The sequence below is a fragment of the Podarcis raffonei genome, chromosome 4 (assembly GCF_027172205.1).
Source record: "Podarcis raffonei isolate rPodRaf1 chromosome 4, rPodRaf1.pri, whole genome shotgun sequence".
NCBI lineage: Eukaryota > Metazoa > Chordata > Lepidosauria > Squamata > Lacertidae > Podarcis > Podarcis raffonei.
Genome location: NC_070605.1, coordinates 13,850,472 through 13,873,829, shown reverse-complemented (window position 1 = coordinate 13,873,829; position 23,358 = coordinate 13,850,472). Strand labels below are relative to the sequence as shown.

General features: G+C 47.2%; 1 protein-coding gene across 1 annotated transcript; it reads right to left on the bottom strand.

The window, feature by feature from the left end:
• Positions 1 to 1,235: 1,235 nt before the first annotated feature.
• Positions 1,236 to 21,673, bottom strand: ANKRD42 (ankyrin repeat domain 42). The gene is made up of 12 exons (XM_053385473.1): positions 21,529 to 21,673; positions 19,677 to 19,843; positions 18,924 to 19,031; positions 17,090 to 17,209; positions 15,750 to 15,885; positions 13,829 to 14,029; positions 10,756 to 10,881; positions 10,012 to 10,117; positions 9,207 to 9,376; positions 6,908 to 7,034; positions 2,745 to 2,892; positions 1,236 to 1,459 (listed from the first exon to the last, which is right to left on the bottom strand). The coding sequence occupies exons 1-12, from the start codon at positions 21,551 to 21,553 to the stop codon at positions 1,310 to 1,312; spliced, it is 1,584 nt and encodes a 527-aa protein (XP_053241448.1). The 5' UTR covers positions 21,554 to 21,673; the 3' UTR covers positions 1,236 to 1,309.
• Positions 21,674 to 23,358: the final 1,685 nt, after the last annotated feature.

Sequence of the window (23,358 nt, the reverse complement as noted above, 5' to 3'; positions counted from 1 at the left end):
CAGTTCTTGCTGGACTGCAACTCCCCATCCCCCCGTCTGTTGACCATGCTGACTGAGGCTGATGGGAACTGGAGTCCAGGAACATCTGGAGGGCCACAGGTTCCCCATTCCAATGTAAGGCATGGTGTAAGTGTGTGCCTACAGTGCAAGCATGGGCTTGAGTGTGTGCAAGGTGTGGAAGGGAGCCTGATGCTTGTCACATTCATTGGCTGTTGCTGGACTCCAACTCCCATCAGCACCAGCCAGCATGGCCAATGTTCGGGGAGGATGATGAAGAAGAGAAGAGTTTGGATTTGATATCCCGCTTTATCACTACCCGAAGGAGTCTCAAAGCAGCTAACATTCTCCTTTCCCTTCCTCCCCCACAAGGTGAGTGGGGCTGAGAGACTTCAGAGAAGTGTGACTAGCCCAAGGTCACCCAGCAGCTGCATGTGGAGGAGCAGGGAATCAAACCCAGTTCACCAGATTACGAGTCCACCGCTCTTAACCACTACACCACACTTGGAGTCCATCAACATCCAGGTTCCACATCCCTGATACAATGGTTCAAAAGAGCTGCCTGCATTTTGGGGGCTCTCTTGTGGGGGCATAGAGTCTTTGCAGGCTGTCTTGTTGAACTGCGATTCAAACATTTACCACTGCCAATGTCTGCTTTATTCAGCGATAGGCTAGCATTGATAACAGTTAACTGGAACTCCAGCAGTTGCAGGATGTGATGGGTACTTTTCTTAACGATCTCAGTCTGTTTAGCTGGCTTTATTGTGCATGTTATTACTGTGCATAACACTGAACCGCTTTCTGTGGTTGAGAGCCACTTTAGGAATCTTGGCTGAGAAATAAGGTGGATATTAGATTTATTTATATATATATATACACATATAAAGAGAGAGAGTTTAATGAAGTGCTAATGTCTCTTAATTAGCAATACATCTCAGTGGGGTCTTCTCCTGTAATGGCAACCTGCCTGCTACCACGTGCCTCTAGGGGAGACCTGTGCCCCTCCAGATATTGCTGGACTACAACTCCCATCACCCCGACTGAGATGCTGTTTGGGGAGGGCAGATGGGGAGTTGGAGTCCAAAGCTTGAGGAGGGGCATGGGGGTCTTCATCCCTGCTCTAAGCTTATATGAAAACTGGCATTTGTACCAGATGAATTGATGGAGAAGATATTTTCAGTTCAGTGAAGGAAGTGCATTTGCTTTGGGTAGCTGAGAGCCTAGATAGAGCACTGGCAGAACCTGCATTTTTCAGCCAAACTCTTTCCCCTCTCATTCCAGCAAGAGGCCAGGAAGACCCTTTGCTCTCCTGTTAGTACAGTCTCACAAACACTCCGCTGGAGCTGCAGAAGGGCTTTTTCTTCAATTTCTTTTTCTCCTTTGCGACTTCAGGGGCTGCTGTACTGGTGTCGGGGACTGCTTTATCATAATCGGAGGGCGCTTTGCTCAGATCACCATCCCCCTGCAGAAGCAACGTTGAAAGTGTTAACCCACTGCCATGCTAACTGAAGAGGGGGGGAATGGAAGGTCTTAAACATCAGGAAAGCACAGCGGTTTGCCTAGTTTGCACATAATACTAAACCATGGTTTACTAAAGCATGGCTTTGCACTACGGGTGAACCTGGCCCAGCAGCTCAGTTTATGGGTAAAGGTCATTCATTGACCAAGGTTGGCATATAAGCCTTTGTTAACATTATAGCTTAGCATTACCTGGTAACTTGGACTTCCTCCTTAACTATGGTTAAGGACCAGGCACCACCCAAAAGCTCCAGAACCACCAGTGAGAGCAGCAAAAAATTCAAGCCATTTATTAACTGTGGCTTATTTTCATGGGCGAAGGAGGCCAAGGTTGGGTATTGAACTAGGGATGTAAACAATAGTGCAATTGAAGCCTCCTCTATGTATGTAGCTTCCAGAGGAGCAATAGCCACTTGCTTTTCTAATATTTCTTTGGTGTGCTGGTTTATCACATCTGGCGTTGTCAAGTGTGGAAGCACTTCTTGACCTCTGCAGCTTCAGGCTGTGGATCAGGAAGTAATCTGCAAGGGGCTGGGCATGGTGGAAGAGATTAAAGGCTCCCTGTACACAGAAAGATCGCATTACTGCCGTATGCCATCAGCTACTGTGAAAGTCCTAGGCAGGGATGGGGGATCTGTAGTCCAGCTACACCCAGAGAGTCACAACTCCTACCATCCCTGGCTATGGTTGATAAGGCGTGAAGACCAACCACATATTAATGTTCCTCACCCTTCTTTCACCCAGGATAAATACAGTGGTACCTTGGTTTTCGGACATCTCCATCTCTTTGCTTTTCGAACGCCGAAAACCCGGAAGTAAATGCTCCGGTTTTTGAACATGCCTCGGAAGTCTAACTTCCTAGGCGGCCTCCTGTTTGAGTTTTCCATATTGAGTTTTTGGTTTTCAAACATTTCAGAAGTCGAGCGGTTTTCCAGAACAGATTGTGTTCAAAAACTGAGGTACCACTGTAGAGTTGTACCTTGGTTCTCAAACGTAATCCATTCCGGAAGTCCGTTCGACTTCCAAAAACATTGGATAACCAAGGCGCGGCTTCCAATTGGCTGCAGGAGCTTCCTGAACTCATGCAGAAACCACGTCGGACGTTCGGTCCAGGACAGGCGTCAGCTGTCAACGGTCCACTGTTTGAGTGTTTGGGGCTGCAGCATCTGCTTCCACTGGCCTTGCTTTGCATTATCTGAAGAAACTGTAAGCAGCACAAGGAGACTTACTGCTGTGATAGCGGGTGTGGGGATCTGGGTTTTCTCCTGCTGCTCTGTGAGTTTCCCAATCTCTTCCCGGCACTGATCCAGCTCTGCCTCCAGCTTCTCCCGTCGTAGCCGCTCGTACTCCAGCTGCTCCTGCAGATCACCAATGGTCCTGCAATCATAGGATTGTAGCGTTGGAAGGGGCGCCGGGGGTCATCATAATCCAACCCCTGGCAATGCAGGAATCTCAACTAAAGAATCCATGGCAGGTGGCTACTCAAACTCTGCTTTAAAACCTCCAAGGAAGGAGAAACCCACCAACTTCCGAGGGAGTCAGTTCCACCGTCTCCCACTTTTACCTGCAGAAAACCAAGACGGCGCTGAGAAGACTGGAGAGCAGGGTTTGAATCCCCACTCAGCCAGGAAGTTCACTGGGTGACCTTGAACCGATCACCATCTCTTAGCCAAACTACATCACAGGCTTGTTGTGAGGGTGCAATGGGGAGGAAGAGAAAAACCATGTACACCAGAAAAAGGTGGTATAGAAATGTAATTTTTAAACACCCTAATAAAGTCTGCTTCCACTCCACCCACTGAGAAGCACAAGGGCTGCCAAGGTTGTGCCCGAAGGTGCCCATGAAGTCTTCCCTGGTCCTCTGAAGTCTCTTAGCTCCACCTCTCTCATTTTCCCCTTGGTCATGAGTTGATGCAGGTGGTTTTCTTTTCTCTTTCTTGAAAAGTACATGGAGCTGGAGGAGGAAGTCAGAAGAGTGGCGCTCTTTCCCACTTCCTCTTTCAGCTCTATGGCCTTTTCAAGGCTCAGATTGATCCCACTGGGTCCTATTTTACCCAGCTCCATTGGAGGATTGAAGTTTGTTTGTGCGCATCAAATTCAAATTCAAAAATCCTTTATTAGGCATAGCACACCACACATTAACAAACCAACATCATATACAGACTGTATAAAATACGGGCTCAGCGAACACAATTTATCCCAGTCCTATTCTTAACTCCAAGAAATAGATCGATGTACATAGATAATATAATATAATACAACACAGCAACATCACCTACCATTAAAAACCACTAAGTCTCTTTATCATGGCCCATTCTTTCTTCATGGACAGCACTTAAAAATTCAGCCGCTATTAAAGTAATTTGATCATCGCTGTCCGCCAGCAGGTCCTGAACAGTTGGTTGTGTAAAAATCTATCTATTAAATTTTAGGGCCTCAAATGTTTGTGCACATCGTTGGAGGTTGATCTGTTAGAGCAAACAGGGCACTGCCCCACCAGCCTGCCCTCAGCCAGCCCCCATCTGCCTCTTTACAGCTTACAACCAGTCCGTAGGGTAGCACTGCCTATCCATGTAGAACAAAGCAAGGAAGAGAAGGATGGGGACAAAACCAGAATTGGTTGGCTCAACCTGTCACTGGCACTGACTCCATCTGCCGTTTGGGTTCCCTGCCTTCTGCCTTGCCAGTTCCAATGGGCACCAGCCACCACTGGTGCACAATGCATGCATACATACGCACTCTTTCTGACGCTTGGGGTAGGATTCTGATCCAAAGCAGGCCAGTGAAAAGGGACCAGAGTAGGTGGCACCTATGCACACTCTCATGAATCCAAACATGCCCTGGGAACTAAAAAGGTTGGTGACCCCTGGTATCAAAAACCCCAAATGACACCTATAAGCCACTGTTCTGGCTGCAGAAGACACGCAGCAATCTATGTGGCAAAGACCTTTGGCCACACGAACCAAATTAAACCCACTTTTGGTCGTCCAACAAAGCCTTGGCAGCTTATCAAGCGAGTGTTGTGTGTGGCTGGTCTCCCATGCACAACAGCCGGCAGAGGGCAGCAAAGCAACAAAGTTTTAAGCAAGATCTTAAAATTTCTATGGACAAGGGACAGGGCAGACGAATACCTGCAATCTACCAAACGGGGCCTTTCAGCACTGCCATCTCTCCAAAGTCCCGTTCCTCCAACACACACATTCATGCCCAGAGGTGCCAACATACTGGTTATTGTTTCTCATTTGTTTTTGAGTTATATATTGTCATTCCTTATGAATGTTGAGAGGCACTTTGGGCACCATTTTGTGGAAAAGGACCTTGACCATTAGGTCCAGTCGTGACCGACTCTGGGGTTGCAGCGCTCATCTCGCTTTACTGGCCGAGGGAGCATGTGGCCAGCATGACTAAGCCGATTCTGGCCAACCAGAGCAGTGCACAGAAATACCGTTTACCTTCCCGCCGGAGTGGTACCTATTTATCTACTTGCACTTTGACGTGCTTTCGAACTGCTAGGTTGGCAGGAGCAAGGACCGAGCAACAGGAACTCACCCCGTCATGGGGATTTGAACCGCCGACCTACTGATCGGCAAGCCCTAGGCTCTGTGGTTTAACCCACAGCGCCACCCGCGTCCATATAAATAGATGGTGGTGAAGCCACACGAGCCATTGATACATGTGGCAACTTGAGTGCTTAATACCCACTCTGCTTTTGCAAGACCTTCATCGTTTTGTGCAGCAGCACCTTAACTTTGGAACTCCCTGCCTATTGAGATCAAGCAGGCGCCTTCGCTATACTATTCTCAGTGCCTACTGAAAACATTCTTGTTTAGACAAGGCTACCCAGGTGCTTAGAAAGTCGAGTTGATTTTAACCAGCTTTAGTATTTTAACTTTTGCATGTTTTAAAATACAGCTGCATTTTTTTCCCCTCCTTGATTTTATTGTCTTATATTTGTGTAAATGGCGTTTGGGTGTCTTCTTTTTTAAAACGATCAAGAAGTGCATAAATTTTACAGGGTGGGGGAGTTGTTACAGCACCACTGTGGTGATCACACAGGATCCCTGGACGTTTAACAGTCTATTGAGCCCTGTGCCACCACTGTGCTCGCTTCCCCGCTACCACCAACCAGTTACTCTCTGGCACAACACTGAGTCCAGTCAGTTGTTAAAAGTGAACCAAAAAAAAACAAGTTTATTTTACAAACATTAACAAGTTTATGGTTTCTCAGATAATATTCCTGTCAGTATCTTAACTTTAGTTTCTTTACTGGCCTATACCTTCCTAATACCTTCTGACTGATTATCTCAGCTGTTTGACTGACTCCTCTTAACAGATTCTCTCACACCAGACTACCCCAGCCCACCGACTTATCTTCTCTCTCTCTTCTAACTCCAGACTGTCTTCTCAACAACTCTAACTCCCTAAAAAACCTCTGTGCTTAAACCTTATACACAGTTAACTCTGCCCCTTTGGTTCCCATTAGATAATCATTTTATAACTAGTTAACCCTTTCCCTATGAACCCAGTATGATGTCACACACCTAGGAGGGCAAACGCCACAACCACCTTCCCTCAGCACTGTGAACCCCGAGAGTTTCATGAAAACCAGAGTTTCACGTGTAGCAGGAACCCCCCCACCCCAATCATTCTGTTTGTACAAACTTCACACACACACACACACACACTCACACACTACATACGCCACATTTCTGTTATAAATTCATAGAAAATCAACCATACATCGGATTTGCACTGTTCCATTTTATTTTACTCCATATGACAAGAACTATCAAAGGGGGGTGGCTTGGTCCTGGTCAGCCATAATCCCTTCACCGTCTCAGCACATCCACAGGAGCCCTGCCCAGTTGCTATGCCAACCCTGATGATCCCAGACAGAAGACAATCAAGATCACAAAGAACTTGCATATGGGAGTGGATTCAGCATGGACTGAAACAAAGGACAATGATCAGATCTTCCCTCAGGGGGCAGGAAACTGCAAACTCCCCTTTGTCTCCTGGAAGTGACTCATGGGGAGGGGGGAAAGGAGGAACCAGCCAGGTGACAAGACACTCAGGTTACCACCAACTCCTCCCTCAACCCCTCCTTTCTGTAATGTATGCATGATGTTTCTGGGGGTGGGCTTGACCTAGAGGAGGGGAATTTCAAAAAGTTTTTATAAGACCTTGCACACTATTTTTCTGGGTCTTTCCTCTCACCTGCAAGTGAGGGGAGCACCCTGTCGCGACAGTCTTTCTTCAATAAAGACCAAGCCTACAGGCTGCTGATTTGCTTCAATTTACTCTGGTTGGTGTCTTTACTTTTTGTCCAAGGGAGCCCTCAGATTTTTCCGGTAACACACGAAAACCACAGGCCGTGTTGCAAAGCTCTTACCTGAGAAGCTGCCTCTCTTTAATCTTGATCTGCCTCTCCTCGGGGGTGATCCCTCCCAGCTGTTTGTAATCGCTGGTGGCGATTTCCAGGAGATTCTTCAGCTCTTCCATTTTCTGATAGGCTCTTTCTGCAAGAGATCACAGAACGTCAGCAGAGCCGGCTGGACCAGCCGAAACCCCATCTTGCCTAGCACTCTGTTCCCACAGCGTGTCCGAGGGGAAACTTCAAGCAACACCTGAGTGCAACAGCGCTCTCCCTCCACCCTTCTCCACAGCTGGTATCTGGAGGCTTTCTGCCTCCAACAGCAGAGGGAGAACTAAAAAGATGTTGAAATATACATTTATTAAGAAACCAGAAGCATTTTTACTTGGCATTGTAGGAGATGATATTAATAGACAGGATTGCAAGTTGTTTTTATATGCAATGACGGCAGCAAGAATATTATTGGCACAAAAATGGAAGCAAGAAGAATTACTGACGAAAGAAGAACGGCAGGTGAAATTAATGGACTATGCAGAATTGGATAAATTAACAGGAAGGATTCGAAACCTGCGGGACCAGAGATTCTTAGAAGACTGGAGTAAATATTTGAACTATTTGAAAAGCAATTGTAATGAACAGATTACGCTAGTAGGACTTGTGATAGGAATTTTATGGTCTTAGATATATGGCAATGTTCATAACCACACGTACATAGATCAGCACAGGAAAGCCAACCTGGAACCATTTTGATTCCTAAACTGAGCAAATGTTTCTCTGCATGGTCAAAATGGAAAAGCCTCCCCATTGTCTCTTCCTTCACAAATCCTGTCTTAATCTGTGTTTGAATAAGGGTGTGAGCCTTATCATTACAAAAGACTGCCCAGGCTCCCCAAGAAATCCAATCAAGTAACCTGCCAGACAGGAAATAAACAAAGCGACAGGAGAAAACAACATGCAAATGTTCTGTTTTAGACCGCCTTATCTGAGGGGTGGTCTTAGGTTACACCCCTTCTGTGATGAATGCATAATGTTTCTGGGGGTGGTCTTGATCTAGAGGATGGGAATTTCAAAAGTCTTTATAAGCCCTTGCGCAGCATTTTTGGGGGTCCTCTTCCTCTCCTGCGTGTGAGGGGAGTACCCTGTTGCAACAGATCAATAAAGATCAAGCTTACTAGCTGCTTTGCTTCTCAATATTCTCTGGTTGGCCTCTGTTATTTTCTCCTACCAATAGGGAACCTATGTAAGGACTCTAAATGGGCTCTTGGATACCCCATAAGGGAAAAGGGCATATTTTTATTTAAAACAGACTGCAAGAAGTTCTGTAAGGAGGACTATTGGAAATATTGCAAGAAAGACTATGAAGAGAATTGCTAGTTAACGATAATTAAGAGTAAGAGAGAAATTAAGAAATTCAGAATAAGTGATAAAGAACGGAAAATCATCAGAGGTTGTTGACGGAAGTCTAAAATGCTGTATAAGATAAGAAGTTATGTTAAATGATTGTTGGAAATGATATGTAAAAAACCAATAAAAATGTATTAAAAAAAACAGTGGAGGGAGAACTTTGATAGCCTTCATCTTCTTTTTAAAGCCATCCAAGTTGACAGCCATCACTGCTTCTGGTTGAAGCAAACCCCACAGCTTAACCGTGTACTGTGTGAAGGAATTGTTTTGTCTGTCCTGAACCTTCCGACACTGAGCTTCATTGGGTGGCCCCAAGTTCTAGTGATTTCTCTCTAGGTATCTGGCCCAAACCAGGAGGTATCGTCCCCGACGCCTGTTCGCTAGGAAAACCACCTCTGAAAGAGAAGGGTTATTAGGCAATGCAGGGAGAAGGGGTCTATCAGTGGCCGTTGGCTATTGTGACTATTTGGATCCAGCAAGGCTCTTCCTACACCATTTGGGCGGGGGGCTCCAGAACTTCCATCTGCGTGCAGCTGTCATGAACTGGCTGGATGCAGAGGAGTGGTGGCAGGCAACAGCTGGGGAACCCCCAGGGGAAGAAGGCTCAGAGCCAGGGAAGGTGGGATGATGATGAGTGGTCAGAGGGAGCAGACTGGGAGGAGGAGGTGTCGGAAGCTAAAGGGGCAACAGTGTTTAGTGAGCAGGAAGAGACTGTGGCAGAGAGCAGCCCAGAAGCAGAGGCAGAAGCAGAGGCTGGAGAGGAGAAGGCCCACAATCCTGGCTACAGGCCCATCAAATATGGCTGCCCACCTGCCAGCTGATGCCGGGCAGGTGTCCACCTGCTGGACTTCCTACCCTTCTGTCCTTAGCCCTTTCTTTCCCCTAAACAGAGAGAGGAGGGCCCACAACTCACCGCGACTATCTGCTCGGTCCTGTTTCTTGCTATACACGTCGCTCTTGCTGTCGGTGCTCCCTTCCACGCCATGACTTTCAAAGAACCGTGGGTCTTCGACATCAATCTCCTCATCAGAGTCGTTCCCCATCTTTTGCCTTAGGTACTCCACAGTGGCCAGCTGGGCAAACCTACGCGGATCAGATTCCCGTTAGGAGGTCATTGGGGAACGTGAGACGGCAACCGGGGTTTCCGCCACCGATGGCAATTTGTGTTCCCTCCAGTTTAGTGGCAGCTCCCACTTAGAATCACAGAATTGCAGTGATGACCCCAGGGGTTATGTGGTCCAGCTCCCTGCAATGCAGGAATCACAGGTGGCCACCCAAACTCTGTTCAAAAACCTCCAACAAAGGAGAGTTCACCACTTGGAGAACATCCTCCCCCCAGAGTCACGCAGTTAATTGATTGGAGGATTGGAGGATCATAAAGGGTTTAGACCCTTGGTTCTTCTGGCTGCACAGCACAGCCTACACTGGCTGGCAGTGACTCACATAACTTTCCCAGCCTTAGCTGAAGATGCCAGGCATGTCGCGTGCTGACAGCTTCTAGGAGCCACAAGTGAGAGCTGAGTGGAGGGTGGGGACCAAAAGTGTACAAGCTCCCCCAGAATATGTCTCCCAGCAGAGCTTTGCAAACTAGATCTTCAATGTGGCAGAGTTAAATCAACCCTGGCGCTTTGGCCTGAACGGAAGCCCAGTGAGATTTAGTCCAGATTAGCCAGGACAAATCCCAAGAGAATCCCCAGCCAAGTGTTATAAATGGACACCTCTTGGCAACGTCTTTGGGTGTTTCTCCGGCGTCGTTGGGAATGTTGCAGTCTGCTTCCCTGTTGATCAGCCACTCCAGGACATGCAAATGACCTTGTCCAGCAGCTACAGGGTAAAAGAGAAGGAAATAAAACGTTAAAGGCGGCCATTTCCATTGGGTGCAGCCATGTTCGTCTGCGTGGCAGCAAAGCAACAAAGAATGTTGTGGCACTTTGAATTTGCTGCATCGTAAGCTTTTTAGGGCCGTGGGTGGCGCTGTGTGCTAAACCACAGAGCCTAGGACTTGCTGATCAGAAGGTTGGCGGTTCGAATCCCTGCGACGGGGTGAGCTCTCGTTTCTCGGTCCCTGCTCTTGCCAACCTAGCAGTTCAAAAGCACATCAAAGTGCAAGTAGATAAATAGGTACCGCTCCAGCGGGAAGGTAAACGGCGTTTCCGTGCACTGCTCTGGTTCGCCAGAAGCGGTTTAGTCATCCTGGCCACATGACCCGGAAGCTGTACGCCGGCTCCCTCGGCCAGGTCCCCTTCACCTTTAAGCTTTTTGTAGACCACAAGCCCCTGTTACCAGATGCATGAAGCATTCTCCTATACTGGCAAGCATTTAATACACATAGAAGGATGTGAGCAAGTGGGAACAGAGGGAAATTAAATGCAAGAAGGGCAGAAAGGCAGCCGCTTTGAAAACAGGAGTGAATGATTTTGGTAGGAAGAGAATAGCAATATGAAAACACGACACTCACTAACCTTTGTGCAAGAGTGTGGATCCCTGATCGTCCCTTTCATTAACAGTGATGATACGGTTTTCCAGCAATGTTCTTAATGTGTCCACGTCCCCTCTGAAAGCAGCATCGTGGCCTGGAAATGCTAAATCTATGCAGAGAGACAACAGAAGGAGGTGTAGCAGCCCTCCGAATAGCAGTTTAAGAGCTCCACTAGGTAGGGGACGCGGGTGGCGCTGTGGGTTAAACCACAGAGCCCCTAGGGCTTGCCGATCAGAAGGTCGGCGGTTCGAATCCCCGTAACGGGGTGAGCTCCCGTTGCTCGGTCCCAGCTCCTGCCAACCTAGCAGTTCGAAAGCATGCCAGTGCAAGTAGATAAATAGGTACCGCTCCGGCAGGAAGGTAAACGGCGTTTCCATGCGATGCTCTGGTTCGCCAGAAGCGGCTTAGTCATGCTGGCCACATGACCCGGAAGCTGTACACCGGCTCCCTCGGCCAATAAAGCGAGATGAGTGCCGCAACCCCAGAGTCGGCCACGACTGTACCTAATGGTCGGGGGTCCCTTTACCTTTAGGTTGGGAAAAGGAGTTCTAGAAAGCCAAACATTTCAACCGAGAGTGATGGAGCCCGGGCAATCCATGAAAGGCTGGACTCTCTGATCTGTGCATAAGCAAGTTGATCAGTTTTCACTGGGAGGGTGTGATTTAGTCAGGCCTCCAAGGTGAATATGGCTTAGAATACCATCTGAATCAATGGCTGCTAGTCACAATTGCTATATTCTACCTCCATCGTCAGAGGTAGTGTGCCTCTGAATCCCACTTGCCAGAAATAAAAAAGTGGGGAGAGTTCCTGTGGAACTCAGGTCCTGTTTGAAGGCTTTCTTTAGCCCACATTATCAGGTCTTTCTTATGTTCTTAATATTCAGTCACCCTCAATGCAAACACACAGCAGTCTCAGAGGAGACTGTATTGCCACATCCCAGCATGAAACCACATTGCATACTTCCTCTTATTTTGCAGAACGTAATCAACAGTTTTCACTGTTTATTCTCAATTTGCTAATCACTGGGAGTCACTGAAGGACTTTGAAGACTTGACTCCTCCTGGTCAATGGATAAGCGACCCAGCTTGTGTCTTCAAGAGCATCACTCACCCACTTCCAAGTGCATCTTTGCATAAGGACTAGAAAAATGCTCCTCTTTTAAACTCCTTTGAAGACAGATTCCGAGCCTAGTATTCAAGCTCAGTCCCATGGAATCACAGCATGGCCCTGCTTATGGGACAGCCTTCTCATCTCCATGGGTAGAAAGGGCCCTTATTTCTGGTCACCTCTTGTTGAAGCATCCTTAACAAACTGCAATTTTCTGATTTGCCTCAGGTGGCAAAATGTCATGAACCAGCCCTGGGCTGCACTCAGGGCACTTCTGGTTCTTAAGACCAATTGAGGAAGATGATTCATAACAAGGACTAACAGTCTCGAGGATCCCTTCTCAGGGCTTTCAGCTAACCCTCTTTTCTCTTCCAAATGCATGGAAGGAATGGTTGATAAAAATTATTAGCTGAGAGGGCCAAATTAATGTGTTTAAGAGAAAAATTGTTGATATTTATTAAGGATTAGATACTTCAAATGGAGCTTTTACGTGGCAGAGAAAATGAGATTGAAAAAAGATTGGCTTATAGAAAATAGAATAGTTAATGTGTGAACACTGTATTTAGCTGACAGACAGAGAACCGAAAGCCTTTTTATCCTTTCCCCTTTTCTTTTCTTTTCTTTTCTTTTCTTTTCTTTTCTTTTCTTTTCTTTTCTTTTCTTTTCCTTTCCCCCCTTTCTTTTCCTTTTTCCTTCCCCCCTCTCTTTGTTCCTGCTCCTTTTTAGATTAGATTTTTAAAGTATTTGTTTTATTTTAGTGTATTATTTTAAAAAATACTTTGTATTTGGTATTGTATTGATAAGTACAGTTGTACCTTGGTTGTCGAACGGGATCCCTTCTGGAAGTCCGTTCGACTTCCAAAAATGTTCAACAACCAAGGCGTGGCTTTTGATTGGCTGCAGAAGCTTCCTGCACACAATCAGAAGCCACAGAAGCCGTGCCAGACGTTTGGGTTCCAAAGAATGTTTGCAAACCAGAACACCCACTTCTGGGTTTGTGGCATTTGGAAACCAAAACGTTCGAGTCGCAAGGCGTTTGGGATCCAAGGTACAACTGTATCAATAAAATAGGCCTAAAAATAATACAGTGGTACCTCAGGTTACATACGCTTCAGGTTACAGACTCTGCTAACCCAGAAATAGTACCTCAGGTTAAGAACTTTGCTTCAGGATGAGAACAGAAATCGCGCGGCGGCAACGGCGGGAGGCCCCATTAGCTAAAGTGATACCTCAGGTTAAGAACAGTTTCAGGTTAATAACAGACCTCCAGAACGAATTAAGTTCTTAACCCAAGGTACCACTGTAATTTTAAAAACCTCATGGTGGACTGGGACCAGAAAGAGAGACTTTTCAGTGTCCATTCAAAAACCCCCAAAAACTCTGAAACTCCATTTTAAAATACACTATACTATAGAAACCCCTTATGCTGCGTTTAGACCCAGAATTGCATTTGCGTAGAAACTATTTCTCAGGCGGCTAGTCCTGGCCTTTATAACCCTATACCTTCTCCCAGAAGGCAGAAGCTGAAAGAGATCATTTCCGGGGTGCGTACAATCCTGCGCTATCTCTGCCACTTTCTTATGGCACCTGGCAGCATTTGATCTAGGGTGGGAAAAGTGCACCCAGTTATTCTCTCTGCAGTCTTTACAACCCTGGATAGCATTGTTTTTTCCCTGGCCGTGCAGCTCCCAAACCACACACACAGACCATAAGTTAATATGCTCTCCACAGTGCAATGGTAAAATGCCATCAACAGGTCCTTTGAGAGATTGTTTTTCCGGAGGATTCTCAGAAAATATAACCTCTGCTGTGCTGTCTTATGACCTTACATATAATGATTATCTAAAGTGTGTGTGTTGGCTGTCAGGGATTGAACCTGGAACCTTGTGCATACAAGGCAAATGCTCCACCACTGAGCTATGGCCCATCCCTCGCAACCAGGTACTCACAGTCCCCCTTTTGCAATTCGCCTTTCTGTTTCTCCAGATCATCAATGTAGTTGACCACGCTGTCCTTGTAGAACCTCTCTGCCAGGTCTCCTGGGGTGTCCCCATGGTCGTTTTTGGCTTTCAAGGCATGGAGGAGTGTGGGCATGTTGCTCACCAGGAACTTGAAGCAATGCAAGTGACCCTCCACTGCCGCCAGGTGAACTATTAGGAAGATTGTTTTGACTGTTAATATACTTCACACAAAAATACTTCTTTTGTACTGCTTTTCTGAGCAGCGAGGCTTCTCAAGGTGCTTTACAAGTTAAAAACCCGCAGATTTTTTTTAAAATGCAGTCAACTAAATAGCAACGTTAAACGTTCTCTTTCAACACAAACAAATAAAAAAAACCCCACCTCTGTGACAGTAACAACTACAATTAGCACTGTTACACAGTGGAAAGTAGAATGAGGAACATATTGGTGCAGAGTTCTGCAGATTAGATGCAAAAATGCATTTAACCTTATGTGTAGTTTGTCCCACACACCAGCAAACTAACAATATTCAAACAGAAAATTTCTTCTCCAGCACCTGGATACAATTTATGGGATTTTTCCCAGTGGCAGCAATAACATCCACCTATAAATTGAATGGGGTGTTAGGGGAAGGATAGTATCCTGGTGGGGGGACACATCATGCTCCTTCTGGGGTAGTTTGTCCACCTTTGGTCCCCACCCTGCACTCAGATCTCACCTGTGGCCCCTAGATGCTATCAGCATGCGACAATAACCACACCCCAGGAAACGGCTCTGACTGGCCGGCTAAACCAGGTGAGGGTAGCCGATGGGTCTCAAACACTCGGGGAGTTAGGGGGTTCCCCTGCATGCAAAGATAGGCTCTGGTGGGTTGAGTTGACAAGACCAATAGTAGGTTCAACGGTTATGAAGCCAGTTTCTGCACAAGCAGAAATGAGGGGCAGGTGAGGCTCATCAACCTGGGAAGGGACTCCATCTAGGAGAAGGAAAACTGATCCTAAACCTCTGCTGCCTTGTGGGGTGGGGTATCTTCAGGAAAAGAAAAGGCTAAGGATCAAACCCTGCACAAATCCAGAGCCAAGTCCCTAAGACGGTTGGTTAGTGTCAGTGCTTGTAAAAAGCAAAAAAAGGTTCTGACCTCCCTTTGTTGCCTCAGCCTGGTCCTCGGACCCTTGTCAGCATAAAAGAGTCCACGAGAAGAGTATCCTTGCAGAGTACTTTCTGCTTTTATTCTTAAAAGTCTTTCTGCAAAAGTGACTGACCAACTGCACACACATCAACACTACCAGCTTTCACTAAACAACCAACCAACCCCAAAACCAAACTAACATTTCTCACTCTATATATACAACCAGGCTGCTGACTCATGCTGACCCAGCTTTTTTAAGCATTAAAGAAACAGCAGCCAATTTTTAGCCTTGTATGCCTCCTTCCAGCAACTCCTGCATCCCAGCTGATGCCAAATATCTGGATCTGCTTTCCTTTGGACCACATCAGCAAGGCTGAAATGGGATTCTTGTCATCTGGGCAGCCCAGGACCTCCCTACACACTGGCCAGGCTTGTTGCCCCGGGGAGATCACTTCAGTACTGCTAATGCAGCAGTTTGACTTCACCCCCAGAAGGGCACTCCATTGTCTCTCGAGACCGATGGATGCAAACAACAAGAAAATGAATTGTTGTGGGTTGTTGAGAAGAGAAGGAGAAATATTATTACCCAAATGGAATTCTGCTGCACAAGTGGAGGGGCAGCATTGGATATGACCCAAATTTTGCAAAAAAAGTACACATAGAAACATTGCACCATCACTGACCCAGGTTATTCTCGCTATCTGTCTCTCTGTAACAAAGAGATTCCCCTCTTATCATTATTCCCCAGTCCATTACAATGATCCCCCCCCCCTTCTGTACCTGGAAGATTTCCATTGTTGTCCACATCATCTAAAGTAGCTCCCCATCTAAGAAGAAGCTGGACGCAGCCCAGCCGGCCGTGAAAAGCAGCCTTGTGAATTGGCTTCCAATCGTGCCTGTCAGAAACGTTGACGTCCTGGTTTCAAAGAGGAAAAGCAGATTTGTTAAATCTCCAGATTTTAAGTTGGGGAAGTGGATGTTGGTAGACCTCAAAGAACTGGGCATGGAAGATGCCACCATTCCCAGAAATGGGAAATTTCAGCCTGACATCTAAGCCTCCGGAGGAAGGCCTGCCCCCAAAATGGGGGTCAGGCCCCTGCAGACCCCAAACCATTGAGTTTCCCATAATATTGTAGTAGAGTGGAGCTTGTTACAGCCCATTCCCCCATGAGGTCAGAGCATGAGACCATAAAAGAGTCCTGCTAGATCGGACAAAAAGCCCCCTAAAAAAAGGCTTGCTAGATGTGCCTAAAATTACTATGCAGGCCACTAGCCCTCTTCCCATATTGGCCAACCAAATGCCTTCAGGAAGTCCCAAAGCAAGACGTCCCAATTTCATGCTGCGATGCCCCACACACCCACCCAAAAAAGCGCCTTCTACAAGGCAGCAATCTTAAGTGGCACCCCAAAATGCACATTTTTGGACGCTGTGCTTGAAAAAGCACTTTTTTCCAAGGGGAAACCACAGCGTGAAATCGTGTGAGATCACGGCATCCAAAATGGCCGCCGTTCTCTTGCAAGAAAAAAATGGGAAGATGGCTTCTTGGAAGACTGTGTCCTGAATTTGGCCGTTTAGATGTTGGAGGGTGTGTTATTATTAATCACAAAGGAGGAGCAGGATTTTCACCAGGACTGCAAGTTAGGTAAAGCAGGCTTAACCCTTTCCTCCTCTTCACCTCCACCTTCCAAGGTCCCAGCAAAAATTTCCAGTAGCACCTTTTAGCCCCAAGACGAGATTATTTTCATTGGGGCCACAGTAGCAGGCAGAACACTTAACTCTTTCCTCTCCTTGAGTGACAATCAGGTCTCCCGTTTGGTGGCTATTAAAATGTTTAAAACAACCATGGCATTTGACATGGCATGGTTAGCATCATGTTGACTTTGGCCCCCTGCCATGAAGACCAACGAGTGGCCTTTGGCCAGTCATGATCTCTCAGCCTAATCTACCTCACAGGGTTGTTTTGAAGATAACTTGGGGGAAAGGATTGACCTTTTCGGGTGCTTTGAGATCCATTTAGAGGAAGGGCATGCTAGAAAGGCATAAATGAGTCAATGGAAATAGAAGCATGCCAATCCTCAGGAGAGGAGCGGGGGAAGGGCAAGAGGAGTGTTTTTCTTACTACTCCGCTCCGCAGAATCGTTTGCAAAGTGTATGACTGCCCGTGGGTCGCTGCCAGATGGGCGGGAGTGCAGCCTCGGTCATCTTGAGTTCCAAGATCTACTCCATGAAGAAGAAGGGACTGTGAATTCACAAAGCAAAGTTCCTAGTCTCAAATTTGATCCTGAAACACAAATTCCTTAACCTGAATTATAGCATTTAGTAGAGACACTTTGATGTTATACAGTAGTAACCAAAGAATACCCCTCTTGTGGGCTTCCCATAAGCATCCTATTGGCCACTCTGAGAACAAGTTGCTGGACTAGATGGGCCATTGGCCTGTTCCAGCATAAAGTAAAGGTAAAGGGACCCCTGACCATTAGGTCCAGTCGTGGCCGACTCTGGGGTTGCGGCGCTCATCTCGCTTTATTGGCCGAGGGAGCCGGCGTACAGCTTCCGGGTCATGTGGCCAGCATGACTAAGCCGCTTCTGGCGAACCAGAGCAGCGCATGGAAACGCCGTTTACCTTCCCGCCGGAGCGGTACCTATTTATCTACTTGCACTTTGACGTGCTTTCGAACTGCTAGGTTGGCAGGAGCAGGGACTGAGCAACGGGAGCTCACCCCGTTACGGGGATTCGAACTGCTGACCTAGAGCCTAGAGTCCTAGGCTCTGTGGTTTAACCCACAGCGCCACCCGCGTCCCTGCCTGATCCAGCATAGTGCTTCTTATTGTCTTATACTTTGTCCATTTTACAACGTAAGATAGCAAGATAGGTAGCTGTATATATATTTTTTCTTTTCTTTTTTTGATAATTAATTTTCCAAATTTTGTTCTGTTGCACAGCCTTCCTCTGGGCCCTGACCTGCTCTCTTGGAGCACTACCCGCTGTGGCATAGGCTCAGGTCGGGCCTGGGCTCAGCCACGTGTCCTTGCCCTCGCGGTGCTCTCCTACCGCTTGTCCTCAGTGGCACGGCAAGGTCAGGGCTCCCCTCATTTTCCTCCTTCCTCTTTCTCTCTCTTCCTTCTCCTCCTCTCCTCCTTCCCCCTGTGTCAGCTCCGGAGCAGAGCTGGGCAGTCGGCTGGGTGGCTGGGTGCTCCTGCTCCTGGCTCGATTTGGGTCACGGGGGGGCAGCGGTTCCCCCAGCTGACGCGGCGGGCGTCCCCGGTTCCCCCTTGGCAGTGGCGGTGGCAGTAGCAGTCTCAGCAGCCTGGAGCCAGCCTGGTAGCACAGCTGGCTCTGGCTGGTTTCAGGAGCTGCTCGCTGCCGTGGCAGCCGCCATTTCGCCTCGCCAGAAGTACCCATATGACGTGTCTTGTGCTGCTGAACCAATCATGCACCATTCATTCCCTACTAATAAATCTACAACACTTAAAATATAAATCCGGGGACATTAAATGAAATCTGGGGACATTCCGGGGACAGATTCTGTCCAGGGACAGATTTGTAAATCCGGGGACTGTCCCCAGGAAACGGAGACGTCTGGTAACCATTGGCTAGGGAGAGTACCAAGGGCCAGATAGACAGACTTGGAGGGCCACATTTGGTCCTGAGATTCCCCACTCCCAATCGAATCCACTTACAAAGCCATCAAATCTACTGGCCACCACCACATCCTATGGCAGGCAATTCCATGTGTGAATTGTGTGAAGCCATCCTCTCTTTAATCTCCCTCGAATCTTCTGCTATCCATCGTCACAGTCTTATATTTTGAGAAAGGGAGATGTGTTTCTCTCTATCCACCCACCCGAGACCAAAACCCCAGAGCTTACAACAATGGCAAATGTGAAACGAGAAGGGGTTTATAAACCCCGTCTGAATCCAGCCTAAATCATGAGTGAACGAAGACACTTACCTGCATACAGGCATCCTGACCTTTGATGGCAGCAAGGTGAGCCGCTGTCCAGCCTCTGCCTGTCACCGCCGTCTTATCAGCTCCATTCCAGAGCAGCCACTGAAAGCACTGCAAGGGCAACAGATTTGCAACCCTTGTAAGGGATGCTGGGTATTGCAGCTTTGCAAAGGACTAAACTACAGTGCCCAGAATTCTTTGAGGGAAATAATGTGTTCTGACTGTGCCTTAAAGGGATGCGGGTGGTGCTGTGGTCTAAACCAGTGAGCCTCTTGGGCTTGCCGATCAGAAGGTCGGCCATTCGAATCCCCGTGATGAAGTGAGCGCCCATTGCTCTGCCCCAGCTCCTGCCAACCTAGCAGTTCAAAAGCATGCCAGTGCAAGAAGATAAATAGGTACCGCTGCGGTAAATGGCGTTTCTATGCGCCCTGGTTTCCGTCACAGTGTCCTGTTGCGCCAGAAGCGGTTTAGTCATGCTGGCCACATGACCCAGAAAGCTGTCTGTGGACAAACGCCGGCTCCCTCGGCCTGAAAACGAGATAAGCGCCGCAACCCCATAGTCGCCTTTGACTGGACTTAACCGTCCAGGGGTCCTTGACCTTTTACCTTAAAGGCATAATGTGTATGCAGCCTCAGTCTTTACCCTGGCAAAGCCATAGGTCTCTTTGTTGTTTTCTCAGACATTTAGTAGGGTCAATAGAGACTGCATAATGATATCCCTTCTTCCCTTCACAGCAATCTGGGACAATCTCTTACCTCCAGGCTCCCAGAATGGGCCGCCCAATGCAAGGGTGTAAAATTGTAGACCGGATCCACTTCATTAATGCTTGTTCCACATTTCACCATCTCCTGAAGTTGTTCTACGTTCCCAGCTCTGACTGCATCATGAATGCTCCTGAACCTGGGCTTCTTCTTCGGAGCTTCTGGAGAAGAGCAACAGACCCCCTACTCACTTAGTAGCACAGTTGGGGGGTGGGGGAGAGACAGTAGAATGGGGCAAAATTCAGCGGCGGCCGTTGTCAAGCCATGACGAATGCCCAACTTTCCTTTGACTCAATCCTTCACCAGAATTCATGGAAGTGGTGGTGGTGACTGATATTGATATGAACACAGAGATCCAGCGGTGAGGGCCTTCTGGCAGTTCCCTTATTACAAGAAGCCAGGTTACAGGGAACCAGACAGAGGGCCTTCTCGGTAGTAGCAACCGCCCTGTGGAACGCCCTCCCATCAGATGTCAAGGAAATAAGCAACTATCTTGTTTTTAAAAGAAATCTGAAGGCAGCCCTGTTTAGGGAAGTTTTTAATATATAATGCTGTACTGTTTTTAACACTTGATTGGAAGACGCCCAGAGTGGCTGGGGAAACTCAGCCAGATGGGCGGGGTATAAATACAGTGGTACCTCGGGTTACATACGCTTCAGGTTACAGACTCCGCTAACCCAGAAATATTACCTTGGGTTAAGAACTTTGCTTCAGGATGAGAACAGAAATAGTGCTCCGGTGGCGCGGCAGCAGCAGGAGGCCCCATTAGCTAAAGTGGTTCTTCAGGTTAAGAACTGATTCAGGTTAAGAACGGACCTCCGGAACGAATTAAGTACTTAACCTGAGGTACCACTGTAATAAATATTATTATTATTATTATTATTATTATTATTATTATTATTATTATTTTAAGTAGCAGTAGTAGTAGCAGTAGTCAGACCTACAACTAAGGATATAAAATCATAGCACCGTAGAGTTGGAAGGGACCCTGAAGGTTATCTATCCCAACCCCGTGCAATGCAGGAATCTCAACTAAAGCATCCATGGCAGACGACCATCCAACCTCTGGTTAAAAACCTACAAGGAAGGAGACTCCACCAGCGGAGAGTCCATATCAGTGGTGTGGAATTGCAGTGAAGAGGAGAACAGTGTTTTTGTTGTTTCCTGGATTTCTTTCTTCTTTCTAATACTAGGGAATTTAAAGGAAAGTGTATGCCCTACTGGGATACACTCTGTACATGCTCAAGGCACACATAGTTTCCTGCTGGAAGGCGCAGGTTCTGGAGATCCATTGGCACACTTTGTCCAATGGCACATTTTAAAAAAACACATTATTATTCACTCACATAACACACCCCATTTTATTTTGTTAATGAATTTTTTTGTTAATTATTTTTTTTGTTAATGAATTTTTAATTTTGTTAATGAATTTCTCCACCGCCCTTCAGCATCAAGGGGTTCTAGGGTCACTTAACAAAGACAATAAGAAAAGCAAGGAGTGGATCCAGGGTTTGTCCTTCTCAGCACTGAAATTAATGGACACGGCTAACTTCAATGGGCCTCCTCTGAGTAGGAAGAACATTGTATACAACCTACCGTAACAGAGCCAACAAAGCAATAATTAATAGCAGGGTTTGTTTTGAGGGGGGGGGAGAGACATAGCGAACCAATCAATCCACAGAGGGGGGAACGCACTCTGAATATGCTCAGAGGAGCTTGACAGGAGGAGGTGGAATTTTTTTTGGAAACCAAAAGGGGGTAGCCCTCTACAGAGTAGAAAAACAGGAGGTGGAGGAGGAGATCTACACCCACACCCCAAAATATAGGAAGACAAGGCAGGTCTCACCCGTTGGGGTACACTCATCAGGCATGGTGCTTTGTTCAGGGCAGAGCCCCCCAGCCCTCAGTTATCTCAGCCTCCTCCTTCCTCCTCTTTCTGGCTCCTTTGCGGTTGCTGCTGCAGGAGCGTTGCCATGGAGACAGTGTACACTTCCTGCGATGCTCCCTCGGCCTGCTGCCTGGGCTCAAGGGAGCTGTGGGGTGTGTGTGTGTGCGTGTGAAGATGTGGGGAGCCAGAAAGGGAATCAGTTGGCACCAGCTAAGCCTCAGGCAAAGCAAAAGCATAGCTTTCTCTAGTCAAGGGACAGGAAGTCGATTTCCTCGCCTCAACCCCTACAGGGAAAAGCCAAAATGATCACAGGTGACTCACCTGTACAGGGCTTCCTTTCTCCATTAGTCCTTAGTACAAGCTCCGCAGGTGCATAGCTGTCAACCTTCCCTTTTTTGTGGGAAATTCCCTTATTCCATTGCCATTTCCCGCTGCTATTCCAGATTGTTAGATATCTCGTAGACTGTCCCCAGGACAAGTGAGGCTGCTGATCCCTTATTTTTGAGGCTGCTGATCCCTTATTTTCAAATCTGAAAGTTGACAGCTATGCGCAGGTGGGTTGCGGTTTTTTTGCACCTGTGCCAAAATTCAGGGGGCCCTCTGAAGTCGATTAGTTTTGCTTTGTTTCAGTCAGATAATTGTTCTTGCAAATGTTGTCAGCGTCATAAACACACACTCACACAACTCCTCCCCTATACTCTATCTGGACAAATAAGTGGCTTTATCACGGTTCAAAGACACCTTTCAGCCCAGGCCAAAACAAAACGTGTAGTTTTGCTTGCTCTCCTCCCACAGAATTGTTGTTTATATGATTCCCCCCCCCCCACATTGTCTTTTTCTGCTTATTTTCATTACTTCATTCCCAACTCTGAGATTGAAAACGCTGTTAGTACTGCAAATAACACCCTGTTTTATTTATTCACATCCCCACCTTTCTCTCCCCCCACCACCCATTTGATTTTCAAAATAAGCCTGTGAGAGTGAGTGCTCTGCCTAGGGTTCATGGCTGATTTGAACCCGGATCTTGGCAGTCCTAGCCCAACACACTCTTAACTACTACACCCCACAAGACTGTGTCCTTTTTGGTGTCAGTTGATGGGAGACTTTGAAGGCTAACTCTACTGGGACAGTTTGGAGAGCTTCCCTTAAGTCCAATGTTTCTCTTAAGTCATCTCTAAGACCTTTTTTGGTGTTGAGCTCTGTAGTCGGCACCCCAAACAAGTCCAGCTTTTTAAAATAAATAGGTTCCTAGTCCTTATTGCTGTGATGGGCACCTCCAACACACAAGAGTCGAGACTTGGCGAAAACTTAAACCTGAGAGGGGGTTGCCAGTTGCCCAAGGCCAATGGCAGAACCCCACTGGTAGCATCATAGAATTGTAGAGTTGGAAGGTCATCAGTCCAATCCCCTACAGTGCAGGAATCTTTTGCCCAGCGTAGGACTCAAACTCGCCACCCCAGGATTAAAAATCTCATGCTGTACTGAGTCTGCTTCTTCCCCATGTGTGCTAAGAATATAAAGTGGCCTGCATGTATTCTCAACAACTTGGGTCCAAGAAACTTTAAGAGGAACGCTGTTAGCGGTCTTACAGAGGCCCTACTTGCCTCAGCCAGAAGTCGGGCATTTAGTGTCGCTGGTCCATGCCGTTGGAACGCTTCCAGCAGAGGTTCAGCTGCCAAACTTTGCTTTTGACTTTCAGGCGCGCCTTGAAGACCTCTTTTATGCCAACAGGACTTTGCAGTTTAGCTGTTTTTCATTAACCAGTCACCTTAATGATCTGTAATTTTA